This window comes from Gopherus flavomarginatus, chromosome 1 (assembly GCF_025201925.1).
Source record: "Gopherus flavomarginatus isolate rGopFla2 chromosome 1, rGopFla2.mat.asm, whole genome shotgun sequence".
Lineage (NCBI taxonomy): Eukaryota > Metazoa > Chordata > Testudines > Testudinidae > Gopherus > Gopherus flavomarginatus.
Genome location: NC_066617.1, coordinates 149,437,573 through 149,460,641, shown reverse-complemented (window position 1 = coordinate 149,460,641; position 23,069 = coordinate 149,437,573). Strand labels below are relative to the sequence as shown.

At 48.6% G+C, this 23,069-nt stretch overlaps 1 protein-coding gene across 1 annotated transcript; it reads right to left on the bottom strand.

Annotated features, from left to right (window-relative positions):
• Positions 1-2,025: 2,025 nt before the first annotated feature.
• On the bottom strand, positions 2,026-2,771 carry LOC127043060 (gastrula zinc finger protein XlCGF49.1-like). The gene is made up of 2 exons (XM_050936755.1): positions 2,584-2,771; positions 2,026-2,478 (listed from the first exon to the last, which is right to left on the bottom strand). Exons 1-2 carry the CDS (start codon positions 2,764-2,766, stop codon positions 2,026-2,028), a joined length of 636 nt encoding a protein of 211 aa, XP_050792712.1. The 5' UTR covers positions 2,767-2,771.
• Between the last annotated feature and the right edge of the window lie 20,298 nt (positions 2,772-23,069).

The following is a 23,069-nucleotide window of genomic DNA, read 5'->3' as shown; positions in this document are numbered from 1 at the left end:
CTATGACATGAGATTGCTTATGGAATTCCCAGAGGTGCTGACTACAGAAAAATCACTGAGTGTTGGGATCAATCGTCATGCACATCTGGGATGGCAAGCTGTGGCTACAGAACTTTTGGATGAGGAAAGCCACATACACGGGATTCTGTGATGAGCTCACCCCAACCCTGCAGCGTGAGGACACGAGTCTGAGAACTGCCATGTTATTGGAGAAGTGCGTGGCAATTGCATGGTGGAAGCTGGCTACCCCAGACTGCTACCAATCGGTCGCTATCAGTTTGAGTTGGGAAAGTCGGCTGTTGGACATGTGTTGACAAAAGTGTGCAGGGACGTTAATTGCATCCTGCTCTGAAAGACTGTGACCCTGGGCAACGTGTGCAACATTGTGGATGGCTTTGCACACATGGGCTTCCCTAACTGTGAAGGGGCAATAGATGGCATGCATATTCCAATTCTGGCACCACACCACCTAGTCACGGCATACATTAATCAGAAGGGGTATATCTCTGTGGTTCTCCAGGCACTTGTGGATCACCATGGGCATTTCACGGATATTAATGCAGGCTGGCCCACTGAGGTGCATCTTTCAGAACACTGGCCTGTTCAGGAACCTGGAAACAGAGACTTTCTTCCCGGAGCAGAAGATCACCGTAAGGGAAGTCAAAATGCCAAATCCTTAGAGACCCCGCCTACCCCTTAATGCTGTGGCTTATGAAGCTATACATGGGGCACCTTGACAGCAGCAAGGAGCAGTTCAACAACAGGCTGAGCAAGTGCAAAATGACTCTTGAGTGTGCTTTTGGCCATTTATTTGTGAAGGGAAGGGTGAAAGGGTCACTCAGGGCTGGACCACTGAGGCTCAGCACCTGGAGGCTGAATTTGAACAGCCAGAGACCAGGGCTATTAGAGGGGTGGAGAGCAGGTCTGTAAGGATTGGGGATACTTTGAGGCAGCAATTTGAAGCTGAAAGCCACTAATATTTGTTGCTATGCATGGGAGTGCAGTGCTTGTAATGCTAGGAGGGGATTGTGATTGGTGCAGACAATGCACTATGAAGGCTTAAGAAAATTGCCCATTGCTTTGCAGGGCTCTGTTTGATTTCAATTAATGGAATGAAGATTGCTTTCAAACCAAAACAATTATTTTATTAAAAAGCAACCACCGGAGAAGAGATAAACCAACAAACAAATACACATCAGCACTGTAGGGGATGGGTTAAAGGTTACACGTCTTGTCTCAAGGAATTTTCCTCTTAATGGAATTTATTTTGATAAATTTTAAAATAAATCTTCTATTTTAAATAGAAATAATTATAAGCCATACTGGGTCTCTATTCTCATGAATGCCATTTCTCTCACATATTCCCCCACACTAATTCTTTTGCAGTGAGGTTTTAATTTCAGGATTTGCCACCATTTCCAATAGAATAGGAGGGGGCAGGGAGAGAACTAGAAGAAAACCTGAATCATATTGTAACACTGAAAGTTACACTAATTAACTTCATGTTTAATTTCATTGTTACTGATGACTAACAATTGCTTTGAAATGGGGGAACAGTATAATTGTGATGCTCAGGGATTTTTTTAGACTAGGAAAAGTGATGGAGTTTAGGTCAGGTCAAGGGGAAAGCTAATGTCAACCACTGCTCGTGGGCTGCATCTGCTCTACAACTATAATTGTCTTTTTACACCAAGATCATTAACTTGAGCAGCCAACACCATGTACAGTCCTAATGGATGGAAGGCACAGGTACTTTTTGCCTCAGTGTAACTTGTTGGGAATCAAACCTCTCTCCCACGTGGAGCTGATGAACATTCCTGGCTGGAGGGACACACACTCCTACAACTCAAAAGGACAGGAGTCGATAGAAAAGATCACACTGACCCCAAAGGAGGGTGACCTGCAAAAGGCAGAAGCAGGCAACTCATCTGGGGGAGCTGAGTGACCACGATGAAGATGGTACAAAGATCACTCTGTGGGAATCAGCAAATGTGATTTTTTTTAAAGAAAAATCTTTGGCCAGCCCTAGTCAAGGCATTTGTTACAGTTCTCTCTCACGTGGATTTTCTGATGTCTAGTAAGGATTGAGCTCAGACTGAAGCTTTTGCCACACTCAGAGCACGCGTAGGGTTTTTCTCCTGTGCGGATTCTACGATGTGTGATCAGGTCAGAGCTATTATTGAAGCTTTTCCCACACTCAGAGCATATGTAGGGTGTCTCTCCTGAGTGGATTTTCTGATGTGAGATGAGGGCTGAAGTATGACTGAAGCATTTCCCACACTCCAAGCATCCATAAAGTTTCTCACCTGTGTGGATTTTTCTATGTCTGATAAGGTTTGAGCTCTGATTGAAGCTTTTCCCACACTCAGAGCACGTGTAGGGTTTCTTTCCAGTGTGCATTCTCCAATGTCTGATAAGAGTATAGTTCTGATTGAAGCTATTCCCGCACTCAGAACATGTGTAGGGTCTCTCTCTTCTGTGGATTCCCTGATGTCTGAGAAGGTGAGAGCTCCCATTGAAGCTTTTCCCACACTCATGGCATGTGTAGCGTGTCTCTTCCAAGTTTATTGTGTCATGTGTTATAAGGTCTGAGTGGCCCCTCAAATTTTCCTCTGGCCTCTGCTGAGTCTCACAGGCTTTTGCTTTTTCTGGGAGTGCACAACTCAAGGAAACATTCCCTTTGGATCTTCCTGATAATGTCTCATGTGGTTCTATCTGGTCAGCATCTTCCTGCTGGGGTTTCTCCTCCTCATTCTCACTCACCATCCCAACACCTGATGGGAGACAGAGAGAATACAGACATAAAGTCACTGCCTGCACTGGAGAGAAAGAAGATTTCAGACAGAAGAATGGAAAAAGGGATGAACAAACCAAAATATGTGCAGGAGAGATCAAACCTATCAGGAGCTGATTTTCTCCAAAAACTTCCCCAGAGGAGAGAGAGGAAGGGATCAGTTCTGGGTCCGCATCTCACCAGAACTCTCAGGGAAAACCGACATGGGGAGGGACCTGCTGCCAGTTGTCAGACAGGATAGGAGGGAAGCCATGAGTGACATCTGCCTAGTGATTCTACATCTGCAGGGAACAGTTCTGAACTTGGAGAGCTCATTAGGACTTTGTAGGGCATCTCAAATGTTTCCTGTATTCATAGACAGTTTTTGAGTTGATTTAACCAATTCCCTACCTGTGCAGGCAGTTCTCAGGGGTACTTTTTTCTCAGAGCTCTTCCACTCTTTGCAGCTGCGAGATCACATCAGGTTTGGAAACTGGAAACCCTACTCAAGGTAAAGAAAACAAGATAGGTCAGTGGAATTTGTGGGATACTTGTCTCAAAGAATATTCCATGGTTTTAACCCCCAGCTCATTTTTAAGCAGTAACATCCCAAGACCAGGTTCCTTGGCACAGAGTGGCAGGATAGTTATTATTATGAATCGTATTCATTACTTTAGTGCCTAAGGACCAACTAACAGTGGGTCCCCATTGTGCTAAATCCAAACCCAGAATAGTAGCTGGCCCATGTCCTGAAGAATTTACAATCTAAACAGACAAGAAGACACAGAATGGGGGAAGGGGGAGAACCCAATGTTAGAATAGAGATATTCAGGCCTGCCTGTAAAGCCTATATTTTAAGAACTTAAGTGTATTTTTATCACTTAGCTAGTTACAGGGATATAAAAACTGAGAATCAAAATCTCAGTCCACCTGTGTATGGGCCTTCTCTCACTGGGATAGTCTGGGGCCTTGTTCTTAGGCTAAGGTCTTTGGCTAAACAGCAAGAGAAGGCATAAGCTGGGAAGCGTATGGTCACATCGCCCCATCCCAAACCAGTCACACTGAAATAAGGTGCTATTGAGCTGTTAGGACGAAGATCCTGTCCTGATAGTGCTCATCACCACCAGATAAAGAAACAGATCTTAAGATGGCTAAAGAAAACTTAGTTTGACAGCAGCCTGTCTTGCAAGTAATCACTTATCAATGGTTGTGGTTGTGAAACCCTCTTTTCTGTATTGATTTATCTTTATATTCCCCCCCCCTTTTCTATTGTTAATCTGTCTGGTTCTCTAATTGTTTCTCTCTGCTGTATAATTAATTTTGCTAGGTGCAAGTTAATTAGGGTAGTGGGATATAATTGGTTAGAGAATTCTGTTACAATATGTTAGGTTTGGTTAGTTAAATCTCAGTAAAATGATGGGTTAAGGTATAGCTGAGAATATTACTATATAAACTGGGATCAAACAAAGGGGAAGGGAAATTGGAATCATGTTTGTTAAGGGGGAGAACGGAGAACTAAGGCATAGGTAAGGCTCTGCAGCATCAGGTCCTGCCTTGAAACGGAGGGTGAAATGATGAAATGGCTGCCGGGTGTACCCTGAAGAAAGATAGCGACAGACCCTGGAGCTTAAGTTGCAGCAAAGGTCCAGGATGTGCTGCAGCAGGGCCTCTTCAGTGCAAATGTGTCAATCAGAGGCCCAACATGTGAACCACTTCCACTTTGCCATATAGGTAGCCATGGTGGAGGGTTTCCTGCTGTCCAGCAGGACCTGCTGGACACCATCAGAGCACCACCATTCATCCATACTTAGCCACGCAGAAGTCAAGCTGTCAGGTGCAGTGTTGCCAGGAATAGATGCAGCAGACTGCTGTAGTTCTGGGACAGCAGATCCGGCCAAAGAGGCAGTTGCAATGGGATGGCCACTGGAAGACTCAGCAGCATGCCAAGCCAGCATTGGCAAGGCCATGCAGGGGCTGTGAGAATGACATTTGCTTCATCTTTAGCAGGACCTCATGGATTAAAGGCATCAGCACAAAGGCATATATCAGTGCTCCTGACCACTGAATAAAGAAGGCATCTCAGAGGGAGCTTTTGTCCCTTCCCTGCAGAGAACAGAACACGTGGCACTTTCTGTTCTGCCTAGATGCAAACAGGTCCACCTGTGGCATCCCCAACCTATGGGGAATTAGGTTTTCTACCTCCGGATGGAGTGACCATTCATGGTAAGACGAGAAGGTCCAGCTGAAGTGATCTTCCAGGATGTTCTTGGTTCCAGGCAGGTGGGCGGCTACCAGATCAATGGCATGCTGCACACAGAAGTCCTGGAGGCTGAGTGCCTCCCAGCAAAGGGCTGAAGACCTGGCACCGCCCTATCTGTTGATGTAATACATTGCGGTAGTATTGTCTGTCAGGACCTGCATGTCCAAGACCCGGGTGAGCGATGGGGATGGGGTCATGAGGGGAACTCCTTGCAGCACCGACTTGGGATCCAGCCACCAGTCCAGGGACAAGAGGATGTCACTTGGCACCATGACGACTCGGTTCAGGGCATGTCTGCTGGGGATACAGACCGAGGCCAGCCAGCTTGCAGAGGCCGCAGATGAATTCGCAGGCATATGCAGGCTGTGGTGAGTAGGTAGGTGGCTCTTTATGTGGGAAATCAGTTCCAACATGGCCCAAAAATGCACCTCTGGAAAGCAGGTCCTAGCCCGTGAGTCGTTGAGAACTGCTCCAATAAATTCTATGCATTGGACTGGCATCGATGTGGACTTTTCTGTGTTTATTAGCAGGCCCAGGTCACTGGCAGGTGGAGTGCACCAGATCAAGGCTCCTTTGCACCTGCCCTGGAAACCTGCCATTGATGAGCCAGTCGTCAAGATACGGGAAGATCTGGAATCCTCAACATGTCAGGAGAGCTGCCACTGGCGTCACACATTTTGTGAACACTCTGGGAGCCGAGGACAGGCCAAAGGGCAGTACTGTGAATGGGAAGTGGTTCCCGGATGCCACAAAACACAGAAAATGCCTGTGTCCCAGGAATATGTAGACATCAAGGTAAGCATCCTTTAAGTCGAGAGTGGCATACCAGTCTCCCAGATCCAGGGATGGGATGATGAAGGCCAGAGAGACCATGTGAAACTTCAACTTCTTGAGAGGCTTGTTGAGGTGATGCAGGTCCGGGATGGGTCTTAGGCCCCCTTTGGCCTTCAGGATTAGGAAGTAGCAGGAGTAGAATCCTCTTCCTTGTATTTCCCAAGTAACTTCCTCCACAGTTGCCAAGTCCAGGAGCTTTTCAACTTCCTGAATGAGGAGTTCCTCATGAGAAGGGTCCCTGAAAATGGACAGGGAAGTGGGAGGGAGGGGCAGCCAAAAATTGCAGGGTATAACCCCAAGCTATTATGTCCAGGACCCAGAGGTCCAATGTAACCTGTGACCTGGTCGAACGGTAGCGAGAGAGGCAGTTGAGGAAAAGGCGGGAAGGATCCAGGTGGCTGATGCTTTCAGGTACACCCTCAAAATGAGCACTTTTGACCCCCTGGATGTTTGGCTAGTTCAGGTTGCACAGGTGAGCAGGAGGAAGAAGGGCATCGACAACTAAAATTAGTGTTCCTTCATATTGCACAGCCCTGACACAGTTGCTAGAGTCTTGGGGGCTGGGGCAGCCGGAAGTGCTTTCTAGCAGACTGTGGCATGTATATGCCCAACGAGCGAAGGGTAGCTCTAGTGTCCTTCAACCCGTGCAGCCTGGCGTCCATCTGCTCAGAGAAAAACTCAACCCTGTCGAAGGGGAGGTCTTGAATTGAAGCCTGCATCTCCTGGGTGAAGCTCACCATTTGGAGCTAGGAACTGCATAACAACTGCTGATGCGACCACCCGAGGCACCAAGTCTGCCACATCCCATGCCATTTACAGGGAGCATCTGGCCGCCACGGTACCCTCTTCCACCAGGGTGCCAAACTCTTGGCTAGACTTTCTGGGAAGGATTTCTGGAACTTTTTGAGACCGTCCCAGAGGTTAAAGTTATATCTGCCCAACAGGGCCTGATAGTTTTCCATCCGAAATTGTAAACTGGTGGTAGAATAAACTTTTCTCCCAAATAGGTCTAGCATTTTGTCCTCTATGTTCTTGGGAGTCAAGGAGGTGTGACCTTGTTTGTCCTTCTTGTTGGTTGCAGACACAACCTGTGCCCACCCTTTTGCCTCCATCCCAAGTGGCAGTCGACACCCCAGGACCTCCCACAGCCCAGACAAAGCAGTCATGGGACCTTAGAGGGCTAGCCCATGGGATGACTTTAGGAAGCACCAAGTGTTACTTCGGCATGTGGCTGAGAACTTGGGGCTGGAGGTGCAGGAGATGGCGGAGTAGGAGGGGACATCCTTTTCAATGTCCTCTTGACCTCTATGTCCACCCTGGTCACCCTGCCTGTGCACAAAGGGGTTCTCAAAATAGCCAAGATCCTATGGCATCTTCAACTCAGCTTCCTCCTGAGAAGGAACACTTCTCATGATGTTGTTTCATTCAGACAATCAGGCCTTGCATTTCTTTGTTGCACTGTTTGCATTTTGCACCCATGCCTGTCTTACCCATAGGTAGAGGAACTTCATTAAAATACTCCCAAACTGTGTCTCTTTTACAGCCTGCTGCCATTATAGGTTTTCCCTTCTAGTGAGAGAATGGTACGGTAGATCTCAAATCAATGAAGGCTACAGTCAGAAAGACCTCAAGATTTCTGGAATATGCTGCTCAAACAGTTTCATTTTGTTTCTACTACCTGTCCCTCCCTTCTCACATTTATCTCCAGACTTCTCCTTGCCCAGATCTATTCCACCTCCAACAATCTCCTATTCATTGAACTTTTTGAAACTTTGCACTATTAGAAAGAGGTAAGGGATTGACTCTGTGTACAAATATTTGCAGAGGGACAATAAGGTTGAGGTCTGTTATTTCTTACCTCTCTATATTATTTATTATAAAACATTTTTGCTGTTAACACCATCTCATCTCTGGAGACACAAATCCACAGTTTGAGAATTGCAAAACTAACCACCTCTGATGGTATCTTCTAGACTGAGCGCTGAGCCCCATTGGGTAGATAGAAAGATTAACCTCAATAATCGATACAGAAACCCCTGGAACCCCATAAGATTTGGTCCCTAATCCATGAACTACTGGAACTGTTAGGCCTGAATGAAAATATAGCAGACAAAACCAGGTACGACAACCTGACCAAAGTCAGGCTAACAGAGGTTTTTGGGTAATCTCTGAGTGGAAAATGCTGAAAAAGCAGCATGTCTCACAAGGCTCTGGGAAAAAGTGAGATAAGGGAGAGGCTGCATTCCTGACATAGTACCAGATGTCCTGTGTTAGGAGCAGCTAGTTCGAAGAACTGATAAGAATCCTAGCTTCCCAGCCTCCTTGCTTTCACTCCCTGGTTTTGTTCTTTGTTTGTTTTTAAATCCTCTACATTTCTAACTTTAGGCATGCATGTATACTAAAGATGTCTAGTTTCTAGTTGTTAGAAGAAGGGGGTGGGTTGCTCATGTGAATAATTTATGACGCGACGGAACTGTCTATATAAGCTTATACTAAGATGTAAAGAGCGGGCTGGTTCTCCCTGGAGATGAGCTGCTCTCTATTGATGCGTGCACTTGTCAACAAAGAGCTTCTGATCGGACCTTGCTGGTGTTGCCTGTCTCTCTCGTGGTCAGACAATGAACTTTGCCATCTGGGTTAGAGTCCCCGACAGAACTCATTTACAAAACTTTTCTTAAACATGACATGAATATATTGTCTTATACTATAGAATTAGAATTTATGATCCCTATTCCATGATGAGATCTCTTTGAGCTATAAACATTCCAATTGTTTGATTTTTTAAAAAAGATTAATTTTTATCCACCCTGCAAATTACTACATTTTAGGGAAGGAAAATCCAATGCACAACTACAAGCGGGGGACTAACTGGCTAGGGGGCAGTACTAAAAAGGATCTGGGGGTTACAGTGGATCACAGATTGAATCTGAGCCAGCCATGTAACTCAGTTGTGATGAAGGCTAGTTCAGTACTGGAATAGGTTACCAAGGGATGTTGTGGAATCATCACTGGAGATTTTTAAGGACAGGTTGGACAAACACCTCAGTGTTGGGGGCTGGACTAGATGACCTCTCATGGTTCATTCCAGCCCTACAGTTTTACTATTCTATTCTGAGGAAATGTTTGGTCATTACTCCACAGACCCAACCCACTCCACTAGCACTAAACAACAAAGACATTTTGAAACCCTCCCAGTGACAAAGTCTGGGAACCAAATACGAGACAAGAGCAGAACAAAAGAAGTGACTTTGGGGGATTTCCCCTGATGTGGTTCCCAGGGCAGCACACTCCCACAGCCCAGGGCACAGGGAGAGTCAGGAATTGACTTTTCCTCTCCCTGCACCTCACCTAGTTCACTGGAAAGTGAATCTGCCCAGGTATGCTGCAGTAAGTGTGTGGGGGCAGGTAAGCGATCTGGGAATCTCTCTCCCCAATTATTTCTCCCACTGCCCCTATCAATCTCTCTCTCTCTTTTCTCCTTGTGTTTCCCATCTTCTGTCCCTCCCCCTCTGGCTATTTGTGCAGAGTCACTTTCATGCCAATCCCCAGCATGCTCCCTGAGGTCTCTATCAATCACCTGGAGTATCTGGCTCAGATGTTGGTGTGGGCAGAGCCTAGGGCTGCCCCGTTGAGCTAATTACAGCTGGAGAAAGTCCTCACCTTGCCTGGGCACAGAGGAAGCTTCACTCCAAGTCACTCCCAAGCCTAGACCCCACTGGGGGAGCAGGAGCTGCTCAGTCTGGGCTCCCAGATCACAATGCAGGCAGCAGCGTCTCACCCAGGAAGCTCAACCCCAATATCCTCAGAAGAGAAAGACACAGTCATACAGAGTCTGAGGGCTTCCTCCCCATTTAGTAACAACTGAAACCCCCTCCCTACAGGTAATATCCTGATTTTATTTGCCCTCATGTTAATCTGGAGTCACATCATGTTCTTCTTTGAAGTGTCTCTTGAGTAACACTGGTCTCAGTGAGACCAGAAACATGGCTCAGGAGGGAGGAGGCCAGAGTCCTTTCCTCCTTCCTCACCCCCTCTGCCCCTTCTTCCAAGAAGGATTCACAGCAACAGTTTTCCCTCCAAAACCTGAAGTTCCGGCAGTTCTGAAAACGGGGAGAGAAGCAAAGCCTATTGTGATTTTGTATCAGTAATTGATAAATGGATAGAAAGTTATCAGCAGCCCCTGTCAGCCATTCACACAGGTGGGGGGAGCCCTAGGTGACACTTCTTTAACAGGAGAATGGATGGCACGGAGGAGACAAATTTAAGAAATTTCCATGCCCGGTGACTGGCAGATAAAGGCCAATAGGGACCCACTCCAGACACGACTATATCTCAGCACTGGGCGAAGCAACCCCTCATGGAGACCATTCATCATGGGGGTTTGGGATACTTCTGGTGAATGTGGTGAGGAGAAAGTGAAGGGCTAATACAGTATCAGGGAGATTCTCAGCCACTCTGGGGACAGCCTGGGCAGCAAGGAGCCAGGCACAGACTGAGCCCTTGTCCTGTGCCCCCTGAGGAAAGGAAAAGGGTCCAGGCAACTGTCCTGTGAGCTGCTGGGAGACACCATTCCTCCAGACAGGGGAAGGCCTCTGGCTTGGATGTGTATTAAATATGGGACAAGTCACTTTCATCAGCAAACATTTTAATGAAGGTAAAGGGGGAAAGAAATGAGTCTCAAACGAGAGGGGAAAGTTGACCATTAAACTCCCTGCAACCAGCAGGATGGAGAATGACCAAGGCAACAAATTCTCTCCAAAACAGAACTTGCTGCAACTAAACATGGGATTGTCTCCAAACACAAGATTTTTTTTAACAGATATTTGAAAATTACATGACAAGCTGACAGCTGATATCCATGTTAAATCATTAAAGAGGAAAGGAGGGAAATCTAGAGAGAATTATCATCAATTTTCACAAATTAGAAAGGAAAGTGGAAAAATGTGAGGGATTTTATATCGATAGTCAATAGTAGGTAAAGAGGTAAAATGAAAGTGAATTTCATATGGTTATTTGACACATTGAGAGAAAATAGGAAACATCTGCAAAACTTTTCTAAGTTTATTTAAAAATTTGAGAAAGGTCAAAATCGGGGGATATTTTATGTTAAAATTTTATTACCAGTGAGACATGGAAAAAAAAATCTCATGGAATATTAAATTCGAAATAGATAACTAGAGAGAAAGGAGGGCAAATGTTTAGGCTGTTCTCCTGAAGAAGAGATCTGTGTGTAGCTCAGAGATTTGTTTCTCTCATCACCTGAAGTGGGTCCAATAAAAGCTATTACTTCACCCACCTTGTCTTTCTAAATGCAAAGCAATGCACATTGGAGAGAAAAACTGCAGCTACTTATACACAGCAGGGGCATAAATTAATTATCAAATGTAGCCCATAGATCCAGCTTCAGCATTTTATGCAGTGGTACGCAAGGAACTTACAGGCCTGTATCCTGTACAATATTGGCTTGAGCAGTTAGCATAAGGCTGAGGCCTATGAACTCTGGCACAGATAAATGGCCTAACAGTCACCCCTAAGGTTTGGAGAACGGGAAACAGAGTGTCTAAGGGGGAATTTCAACCGTAAAGACACCAGCCAACCAGAGGAACATGAGCTAACACCGGGTTTTCGTTAGAGCATCCTCAGATGTCTGAGCACAGGAGTGCCATGGCAACGAACTGACACACATGACGCCACAATGAGATCATTACTATACTAACCTATAGGAGGACACTCCAGCATTAGTAGAGGAGAAACCCCTACTGAACATGCATTTACACCTGGCAACGTCAGCAGAACATATCGGCTACACAACTCAAGAAAGGCATCTGCACGTTGCTGTAGACAGATCAATGAAAAGCTCCATTCAAAGCACGGCTACCAGCAAAAAAGTGAACGTGTTCAGATTCACAAGGAATGGGATGGAGAATAACACCAAACATTTGTATATAAATCAAGGGGGCAGCCTCAAATATCCTGGGACCGCCATGGCTACTACAGCACTGCACACGGGGTATTTTAGATCTATCTTTGAGAACTGGGGAAGAAATAAGTCTAAAAAGGAATATTTGATAATGAGAGGAAAGCATCCGGTTCTGAAGAGATTTTATATTGAATAAATGACAGTAGTTGGACAGTTTGCTGGGATTGTATATGGAAGTTCAATAAACAGACAGTAATAATTCCCCCCTACACCCACATCCTTCATAAGGGCAGCAGGGATCCCTTTTGGGAGGTGGTTTAAGAGGGTACGTGAGGGGAGTATGGAGCAGGAAAACTCCCTGGTGGTGGGGAGGAGGCAGCAGCAGAGGTGGGCAGTGTGACTGGCAGTTTGGGGGGGGGCTGCATTGGGCAGTTGGGGGTAGCAGTAGCCAGGACTGTGTAACCCTGGACAGTCTCCAGTGGGGGATTTTTTCCTGCAGTCCCCTTCCTTGCCTTACTACTGGCAGAGACTGGCCCCGCATCCCACCCCAGAGACAACTGCGCCTCAGGGTTCTGCAAGCTGCACCCATTAAGCTCCTTCTCATTTGGGGGATGATTCAGGACAATTTCCCAAAGAAAGAAAGATAATATCCTGCAGGTCAAACGGGTGGGAAAATATCCCAAACCTGAGACTGTTAAATTAACGTTGGAGAATCAGAGAGAAAAAGGGGCAAAATCTGAAAAGGAGACTAGAGAAAGTGCCAGTTATTGCTCCATCTGCACCGACCCTTCATGGAGCCCTTGCTGCTTTTATACCTGAGAGGAGACTCCCTGTCTCTGGCTCCTGCCCAAGGGGCCATGGTAGGAGGTGGTGACCCAGTAACTTGAGGCTGATGTGAGGTGAGCAAAGTCAAAGCAGCTGCCCAGGGTGTGGGGTTGGAAGCCGGGACGGCGGGTGGGCCTGGGTTCCTGCCATCAGTGATTCTCAACCAGGGAGACAGGGACACCTGGGGGTGCCCAGGAGTCTTCCAGGGGGTCCATCAACTCTTTCAGGTGTGGCCCTAGTTTTACAACAGGCCACAGAAAAAGCACCAGTGGGGTCAGTACACACTGAACCCCCCAGCCAGTGACAGGCACACGGGCTGGGCAGGGGCATGCAGCGCTCACCCCCGGGGTGGGGGGTTCAGTGTCTCGGTCTGTGGCGCGAGGGGGGCGCACCCCAGCCGGGCTCAGGCCCCGGGAGCGGGGACACGCGGGTGTCTCTGGATCGGACAAGCAGGGGCGCACGTGACCCGCTGTCCAACACTGGCCCCCACTGAGGCTCCCCCCGTCCCGCCCCGAGCACAGACCCCAGAGCACAACGCCCAGCTGAGGGGCGGGGCCGCCAGGGACCAGGCCCCAACCCCGAGACACGAGAGTTCGCCCGAGAAGGTGACGAAGGCTCCGGGAGAGGCCGCTGTTCTCAGGGGTGGGCGGGTGTGAGAGGCGCCGGCTGGGGGAGGAGCGCGGGGCTGGGGGGTCTCTGCCTGGAAAGGGCAGGAGAGATGGGGGATCAGGCTCACCCCTGGGCCCGCCCTCACTTGAACTGCAGAAGGCGGAAGGGTCCCCGGTGCAGGCTGGGAGATGTAGTGCCTGACTCTTTCTGGACCGGAAGTGATGTTGCCGGGGGGGGGAGAGGGCGAGCTGGGCTGAGAATGTGAGGGGAGTTCTGCGGTTCTGCTTGGCTCATCGGCATGTGCAGAACGGGGGAGTCCTGGGGCCGCACCGGGCTCCGTCCCCGCTGCGGAGCTGCAGCCTCCAGGTACCGGAGCGAGCCGGGGGGGCGGGGCCGGGCGGTGACTCTGCCACACTGTAAAGACAGAAACAGATCCTGCTCCAGATTCCCCACTTTAGCTGCACTGAGCATGTGCAAATGAATTGAGCATGCCCAGTAACCTTTGCTGTCGCACCTGCCCTCTCTCTGCCCTCACTTCTACTTACAATTTGCTGCCTCCTCTTTGGGGGGGGGCAAATCGCAGCGGGGGGGCTGCCAGGGTCTGAGCAGGGGGCAAAAATTTGCTGGCCGGGGGGTCAAACTGCTTTAGGTAGCGGCAGGAGAGGGGCTGAAGAGGGAAAATCGGGAGTGGGGGGTGGTAGCCAGGGTTAAGCCCGGGGAGGGAGACGCTGCCAGACCCTGTGCGGGGACAAACCCCCCTTTTAGAGAGGGGGAGAGGGGGGAACAACGACCCCTGGGGATGAGCCATCTGCTGTGCTCGCAAATCTGGGGGTGTCGGGGGTTGTGAGGGGGAGCAGAGGCTCTTTTCATTCTGCTCCCAGGAAGCTGCATGTCAGCCCTGGAGCAGGGGGCGGGTTCCTGGGGCTGGTCTAAAGGCACAGACCTCCCAATTCCTATATTGTCAAAGCTTAGCCACCGCAGCTCCTCTCTGACTCACACAAGTGTTGCAGGAGGCTGAATGCAGTGAAATATTGTACAGACGCCCCCTCCTTCCCTCAAACTCTGCCTCTCACATTTTGACTTTGTAAAAGTGTCTTCCGTCAGTTTCTATGTCTATATGAAATCACTGCAGCTTCTTTCTCTTGTACAACATGCTGAGTTGCTAACTCCCTCCCAGAGCACACATGTCTGCACCCCAGACGGGCACTGTCCAGCCCAGCCCTGTGCTGCCATCCTGCTTCTTCCCCTTTGGTATGGGCCCATGCTGCACCATGCTACCCCCCTACCCAGCACCCCTCTGGCTCCCTACGCCAAGTGCCACACCTCCCAGAGACCCCTCCACACACTCCTGCCCAGCACCCCTCTGACTACCTATGCCCAGTGCCACACCACCCAGAGACCCCCACAAACCCCCATGCCCAGTGCCTTCCCAGACCACTTCCCCACCCACTCAGAACCCCCCAATAGATCCTCTCACTGCGCAGTCACCCCCTAGCTGAAGACCCCCCACAGCCCTTCCACAACTGCACAGTGCCCTGCACTTCCCCACCCAGAGCCCCCCCACAGATCCCCTCACTGCCCCACAACCACAACTGCACAGTGCCCCGCCCAGACACCCCACACTTCCCAGTGCCCCAACACACACAGATCTCCCCACGCCCCCACTGCCCAGCATCCCCCCAGACCCACTAGAGACCTACCCTCCCACATCCAGTGGTGAGCTGAAGCCGGTTCCCACAGCTCCAAGAACAGGTTGCTAAAATTAGGCCTCTGTGGAGAACCGGTTGTTAAAGGGCCAGGAGGTGGGCAAAGAACTCCAGTCCGCAGGCTGCACCCAGGACTGGCGCTAGTGTTTTTAGCGCCCTAGGCGCACGGCCATTTCGCCACCTTGCACACTGATCCACGGCTCCGCTGGAGCTGCCGCAGGTGTGTCTGCGGGAGGTCCACCGGAGCCTTGGGAGCAGCGGACCGTCTGCAGGAATGTCTGCTGCAGGTCCACCGGAGCCGCCTGCCACCCCACCCCCGGCAAAATGCCGCCCCCCAATAATCCTGTCACCCTAGACGATTGCCTAGGCCACCTAAATGGAAACGCTGGCCCTGGCTGGACCATCCTGTTGCCCCCAGGATTCCCAGCTGGGGAGGCTGAGGCTCCCCTAGCCCTTGCCCCGTTTCCCCCCACTGCAGCGTGTTCAGCCACCGACATCAGCTTGGCAGCTCAGCTGACCTTGAGAGTGTCGTCCTGCTGCCGCTTTTTGAGAGGCCTGGCAAGGTGGCGGGGGTGTGTGTGTCCTGCTGCAAGCTCCAGGGCTGGCCAGAGGAGAGGGTAGGGGGCAAGTGAGGCAACTGGCCCGGGCCCTGGAGGGGCCCCCGGCCCCACCGGTACATCTCCCCCAGCCCCAGCTCCCCACCCTTAAATCAGAACTTTTTATAGTGAACTGGTTCTTAAGATTTTGGCAGCTCATCATTGGCCACACCCTAACCCCCAGCCACAATAGCCAGCCCTGATGGGAGGTGACTGTGTCTGCCAGGCTGAGCTGGCAGCGCAGCCAGAGCTGGTCCTGGGGCAGGAAAACTCCGGCCTCTTGGGAGTGGTGCAATCAGCCGGGCTGGAGCACAGCCTACCCAGGCCAAGCTCCCTCAAGACCCAGTTCAGCCTCTCCCCACCCCCTACTGTCCCCTGTGACTGGCCGAGACTGGCCCAGCCTCTGCACCAGTCCCAGGTGGCTCTTCGCCCGGGGAGGCAGGTGAGGCCCCACAGGTCCCAGGCAGTGGAGACAGCTCAGAGCTGGAACATTGCTGGGGAGCAGGGCAGATCCCTGAGACATGACTCCCGAGATCCCACTCACACCCATTGGCACCGTGGCCACCAGCCTTGCCACCCACCCACACCCACCCACACCCACACACACACACACACACACACCTCTCTCTCTCCTTGCTTTCCCTATCACCAGTTATGTTACTACAGGATGAAATGTAGACATCGCATAAAATAGCTAGTTCCACGCTGTTCTTCAGACCTCAGATCACTGAAATACAGCTTGGCATTTGAGATACTGTATGACTGTGGTACAGTTTGTGACATCACAGAAACCTTCCTCTCTCCAAGTTTACACCCCATCACACCCTTTAGCAATAACTTAACCATTAAACAGGTTCTGAATCAGTCATCTTTCTTCCCAATTTAGTTTTAACAAAAATGCTACAACGTAAATAGCTATGGGAGATGACAGTGCAACTACTAGGTATCAATGGGGGAAAAGTGTGCGAGTAATGTCCTGGATATACTGGCATGGCTGGCTTTAGGCCAATTCAACCAATTCCCCTCTATCAGGCCCTGCCCTGGTTCGGTGTACCGGCAAGAGCGAGTGCGCTGTACTGGGGTGGCCCGGCTTCCCCAGGGGGCAATTTAAAGGGCTTGGGGCTCCCAGCAGGGGCTGGAGCCAGCCCTGCATCCCCTGCCCTATCTCCAGCCAACCACCCCCTGCCCTGTCTCCAGCCAATCCCTGCCACACACCCTTGCCTGAAGCCAGCCAGTCCTGCACTCCTCTGTCTCCAGCCCTGCCAACCCATGCCTCAGCCCCCTGTGGCCCTGCCTGAAGCCAGCCAGCCCACCCCACACATACCTATCTGCAGCCATCCCCACACCCCTTGCCCTGCCTGCAGCCAGACCCTTCCTCCAGTCAGACCCTGCCCTGCCTCCAGCCAGCCCCATGTCCACTGCTGCCCTGCAGTTCCCAGGATAGTAACCCTGCACACCTGCTTCAATGAGGGGGGCAGGGAGCAGCTGGGACCCACACCTGTGTACACCCTAGGGTAACCAGACAGCAAGTATGAGAAATCGGGATGGGGTGGAGGGTAATAGGATCCTATATAAGAAAAAGATCCAAAAATTGGGACTGTCCCTATAAAATCTGGACATCTGGTCACCCTAGCACACCCCCAGGGAGTGGCGGGGACCCACACATGTGAAACAGAGCTCATTTCTAGTTCAGACCCATCTGTTTAAGAAAGAACTTTAGGTAGGGTTAACATAAATCTGTATTTTCCCAGATATGTCAGGCTTTTTGGGTCTTAAATCGCCATCCAGGAAAATACGGACGTATGGTAACCCTACTGGTACAAAAAATACATACTGTGGCACATCCCTTAAATCAGAACTTGTTATAGGGAACCGGTTGCTAAGAAATGAATGGCTTTTTTTTACACTTTTCTTTTGTTAGTCATCCCTGCCGGAGCCCCGCCAAAAATGTTCAAATTGGGCCCTACACTTCCTAAAGCCAGCACTGAACACCGGCCTAGTGTGGAGGTGAGAGCGCCTCCGGGATCCTGACATCCCAGCACTTTACACACCTTCCTGGAGCCTCCCAACCTCTCTTTTACACAGTTCATTATTATACCTTGTCTTACAAACACCAAACACCATTACATGTGCACAAAGATAAATAATTCCCCTCCCCCCAGATATATACAGAGTTGTGCTTCTGCATATAGTATCTATCTGGGATGAATATTGAGCTCCCAGCTCTTCAGGAATCAGTAAAGAGTCAGCTTCCAAGCCACATGTTGAATCCTATTGCAAACAGTATGGGTGACGCATGAGGCATTCTGAAGCAAGAGATAACTGGTAAAGTTTAAATAAGAGGCAGAAAAAAAGCTTTTCTTATGTTTTGTTTCTGTTGGATTTATTGTATTGTGTATAGTAAGTATTTAATATAAAAATTTGGTAGTAGGGTTTACAATGTTATAAGAAGAGATTATGCTATTACCATTATCCAGTCAATTTGCACAGTACTATTTTGAATTAGTGATAATTCACAGAGAGAGAAAGAAGAAAGCTGAATTTAGAGAACAATTATTAACCAGATTCTTGGTTATTCACCAGCCACTTTGCTCCTGTCCACGGCACAAAGCACCATAAACCCAGTATAGTCTGGACAAGAGAATATTCACCTCAAATTGGCATCTGCTACACTCCCAGCCCCTGCCCCCTATTCCCAGTCACCACTAATCAGGATATAGCTGAGTGAAAAGGTGGCATGGCTGAAACATTTATCAGGCAATTGAAAACTAGTATAGAGTACAATAGCCCTGAGAACTTCACTTAATTCTGAGCACTGTGTCTGCAACGCGATGCAGGATGGGCCTGTTGCCATGGCATCATTGGCACCATTGTAAACTCAGTACTGACCTCAAGCCCCCTCCCATAGCAAAACTCCCTTGGACCTTTTCTGGATCCTACCAAAAAATATTAAAATCTGCTGCCCCAGTGCTACTTTCTTTCTACAGGAGACATGATGCAGTGAAATAATTTCCCTACATTCCATCAAACTCTGCATCACACATTTTCAGTATGTAAAAGACTCTCTCATAACTATTTGTCTATGTGAAGTCTCACAACAGTTCACAAATTTTAGAATTGCCTTTTGCTGCATTTATCTTGCCTGTGAACTCAGCTCTTACAGTCCTATTTTCACACGTCATTGCTTGTGTGTAGAAACTGATTCACAAATATTCAGTAAGTTTATTATATGGTGTCATCTTAGAACCTTCCCAAGTGCAAAAATCTTCTGCAACAATGAAGGCTTGGGCTGATGACCAGTGGCTGCAGAACTTTTGGATGGTCCACATTTCTGCATCTTTGTGCAAAACTCACCAAAATAAAAGCTGCACTGACAGTGGAGAAGAAAAAATAATTGTACTACGGGGAGTTTCATCTGCATGAAGTGTCGTCTGATAGAGCTGCTGGAGGAAAAGGTAAGGGGACTGGAGATGCAAGTGGAAACTCTGGCTGAGTTTAGAAGGGGATTTGAGCAGATGATGGAACGCAGACATGATGAGGCACAGGGGACAAGCTCAGGTAAGCAGACAAAAGCAGGACCTAAGGACTCTGAGGAGGGACTGCTGGGTGAGGAAAGTGGACGGTGGAAGCATGTCACTAGGAGAACCAGACAGAGGATAAGACGGGCCAGCGATGGACAAATAGAACTCAGGAATAGGTTTGCTGAGTTGGGAAATGAAGATGGAACACAGCGGGCTGCTGAAGGAGTAACGGCAAGGAAGAAGAGGCAAGCAGCTAGTCCTGTAGATGGAGGGGAGCAGTCAGTGGAGGCAACATCAAGTACGAGCCCTAGGAGGATTGTGAGGTCAAATACAAATCAGGAGGAATCACGGCCAGCTGCTGTGGGGGATAGACCGGAGAATCGCATTGTCACCAGGAAAAGGCAAGTCTACGTGATTGGAGACTCTCTACTGAGAAGAGTAGACAGGCCTGTAACTAGACCGGATCGGGAGAACAGAAGAGTGTGCTGTCTGCCGGGGGCTAAGATACAGGATGTGGACTTGAGCCTGAATATGATCTTAGCGGGAGCGGGAAAAAATCCGTTGATTATCCTTCATGTGGGAACGAACGATACAGCTAGTTACTCACTGGACTGTATCAAGGAGGACTATTTCAGACTGGGGAAGAGGCTTAAAGACATCGAGGCTCAGGTGATCTTCAGTGGGATTCTGCCGGTTCCTAGAGCGGGGCGACGAAGGAGGGACAAGATTATGGCGATCAACAGATGGCTCAGGGAGTGGTGTTATAAGGAGGGCTTTGGGATGTACGGTCACTGGGACGCATTTACGGATAGACAACTGTTTGCTCAGGATGGACTTCATCTCAGCAAGGAGGGAAATAGGATTCTAGGATGGAGGCTCGCCGACCTCATCAAGAGGGCTTTAAACTAGAAAGTTGGGGGAGATGGTTGGGAAATGTTCGGGAGATCTCCACGCCAGAACATAACCTGGAGAGGGAAGTAAACAAAGTGAGCAGGGATACCCTTGCGGCCCCAAGATTTGATCCAAGGAGGAATAGTGGAGTAGAAACCAGAGTAACGGGTGATGCTGGTGGCAGACAGTTTGTGCACGACGGGGGAAAGAATGTCACTGACGCCAAACGCCGAAAATTAAAAGGTTTGTACACTAATGCGAGGAGCCTAGGTAACAAGATGGAGGAACTGGAGTTACTCGTGCAGGAAGTGAAGCCGGATATTATAGGGATTACCGAAACCTGGTGGAATAGTACTCATGACTGGAGCACGGGTATTGAAGGCTATGTGCTGTTCAGAAAAGACAGGAAGAAAGGCAAAGGTGGGGGAGTAGCCTTGTACATCAATGATGAAATTAAATGTAGTGAAATAAGATGCGATGGAATGGATAAGACGGAGTCTGTCTGGGCAAAAATCACGCTGGGTAAAAAAGCAACTAGAGCTTCCCCTGAGATAGTGCTTGGGGTGTGCTACAGACCGCCGGGATCGGATTGGGATATGGATAGAGACCTCTTTAATGTCTTTAATGAAGTAAACACAAAGGGGAAAAGTGTGATTATGGGGGACTTCAACTTCCCGGATATAGACTGGAGGACGAGTACTTGCACAAATAATAGGGGTCAGATTTTTCTGGATGTGATAGCGGATGGATTTCTTCATCAAGTAGTTGAAGCACCTACGAGAGGGGATGCCATTTTAGACTTGGTGTTGGTGAGCAGTGAGGACCTCGTAGAAGAAATGGTGGTAGGGGACAACCTTGGTTCGAGTGATCATGAGCTGATTCAGTTCAAACTAGATGGAAGGATAAACAAATGTAGATCTGTGATTAGGGTTTTTGACTTCTCGAGGGCTAATTTTAAAGAGTTAAGGAAATTAGTTAGGGAAGTGGATTGGACGGAGGAATTAATGGATTTAAATGTGGAGGAGGCCTGGAATTACTTTAAGTCACAGCTGCGGAGACTGTCGGAAGCCTGCATCCCGAGAAAGGGGAAAAGAACCATGGGCAGGAGTTGCAGGCCAAACTGGATGAGCAAGCAACTCAGAGAGGGGATTAGACAAAAGCAGAAAGCTTACAGGGAGTGGAAGGAAGGCAGGATCAGTAAAGAAAGCTACCTTGCTGAGGTCAGAACATGTAGGGATAAAGTGAGGAAGGCTAAAAGCCGCATTGAACTGGAACTTGCAAAGGGAATCAAAACCAATAGTAAAAGGTTCTACAGCCACATAAATAAGAAGAAAACAAAGAAAGAAGAAGTGGGGCCGCTATACACTGAGGATGGAATGGAGGTTAAAGATAACCTAGGCATGGCCCAACATCTAAACAAGTACTTTGCCTCGGTTTTTAATAAGACTAGTGAGGAACCTTGCGATGATGGAGGGATGATAAACGGGAATGTGGATATGGAGGTGGATATTACTGCAACTGAGGTAGAGGCCGTACTTGAACAGCTCGATGGGTCGAAGTCGGAGGGCCCGGACAATCTCCACCCGAGGATATTAAAGGAACTGGCGCGTGAAATTGCGAGCCCGTTAGCGAGAATTTTTAAGCAATCGATAATCTCGGGTGTTGTGCCGTATGACTGGAGGATTGCTAATGTAGTTCCTATTTTTAAGAAAGGGAAAAAGAGTGATCCGGGTAATTATAGGCCTGTTAGCTTGACGTCTGTAGTATGTAAGGTCTTGGAAAAAATTTTAAGGGAGAAAGTAGTTAAGGACATAGAGGTCAATGGTAATTGGGACAAATTGCAACACGGATTTACTAAAGGTAGATCGTGCCAAACCAATCTGATCTCCTTCTTTGAGAAGGTGACGGATTACTTAGATAAAGGAAATGCGGTAGATATAATTTACCTAGATTTCAGTAAGGCGTTCGACACGGTTCCGCACGGGGAGCTGTTAGTTAAATTGGAAAAGCTGGGAGTGAATATGAAAGTTGTAAGGTGGATAAGGAACTGGTTAAAGGGGAGACTCCAGAGGGTCGTATTGAAAGGTGAACTGTCGGACTGGAAGGAGGTCACCAGTGGAGTCCCTCAAGGATCGGTTTTGGGACCGATCTTATTTAACCTTTTTATTACTGACCTTGGCACAAAGAGCGGGAATGTGCTAATAAAGTTCGCGGATGACACGAAGCTAGGGGGTATTGCTAACACGGTGAAGGACAGGGATACTATTCAGGAAGATCTGAACCACCTTGTAAACTGGAGTAATAGAAATAGGATGAAATACAATAGCGAAAAGTGCAAGGTCATGCATTTAGGAATTAATAATAAGAATTTTGGATATACGTTGGGGGCGCATCAGTTGGAAGCGACGGAGGAAGAGAAGGACCTTGGGGTATTGGTTGATAGCAGGATGACTATGAGTCGCCAATGTGATATGGCTGTTAAAAAAGCAAATGCGATTTTGGGATGCATCAGGCAGGGTATTTCCTGCAAGGATAAGGAGGTGTTAGTACCGTTGTATACGGCGTTGGTGAGACCCCATCTGGAATACTGTGTGCAGTTCTGGTGTCCCATGTTCAAGAAGGATGAATTCAAACTGGAACTGGTTCAGAGACGGGCTACGAGGATGATCCGAGGAATGGAAAAACTGCCTTATGAAAGGAGACTTAAAGAGCTTGGCTTGTTTAGCCTGGCCAAAAGAAGGCTGAGGGGGGATATGCTCGCCCTATATAAATATATCAAGGGGGTTAACGTTAGGGAAGGAGAGGAATTATTTAAGTTTAGTACTAATGTAGCCACGAGGACGAATGGGTATAAACTGGATATTAGGAAGTTTAGACTTGAAATTAGACGAAGGTTTCTGACCATTAAGGGAGTGAAGTTCTGGAATAGCCTTCCGAGGGAAGTAGTAGGGGCAAAAGACTTTCCTGGCTTTAAGACAAAGCTTGATAAGTATATGGAGGGGATGTTATGATAGGATCGTTAATTTGGGCAATTGATCTTGAATTACCACCAGACAGGTCTGCTCAATGGTCTGCGGGGAGATGTTGCATGCGATGGGTACTGAGTTGCTGCGGAGAACTCCTTCTTGGGTGCT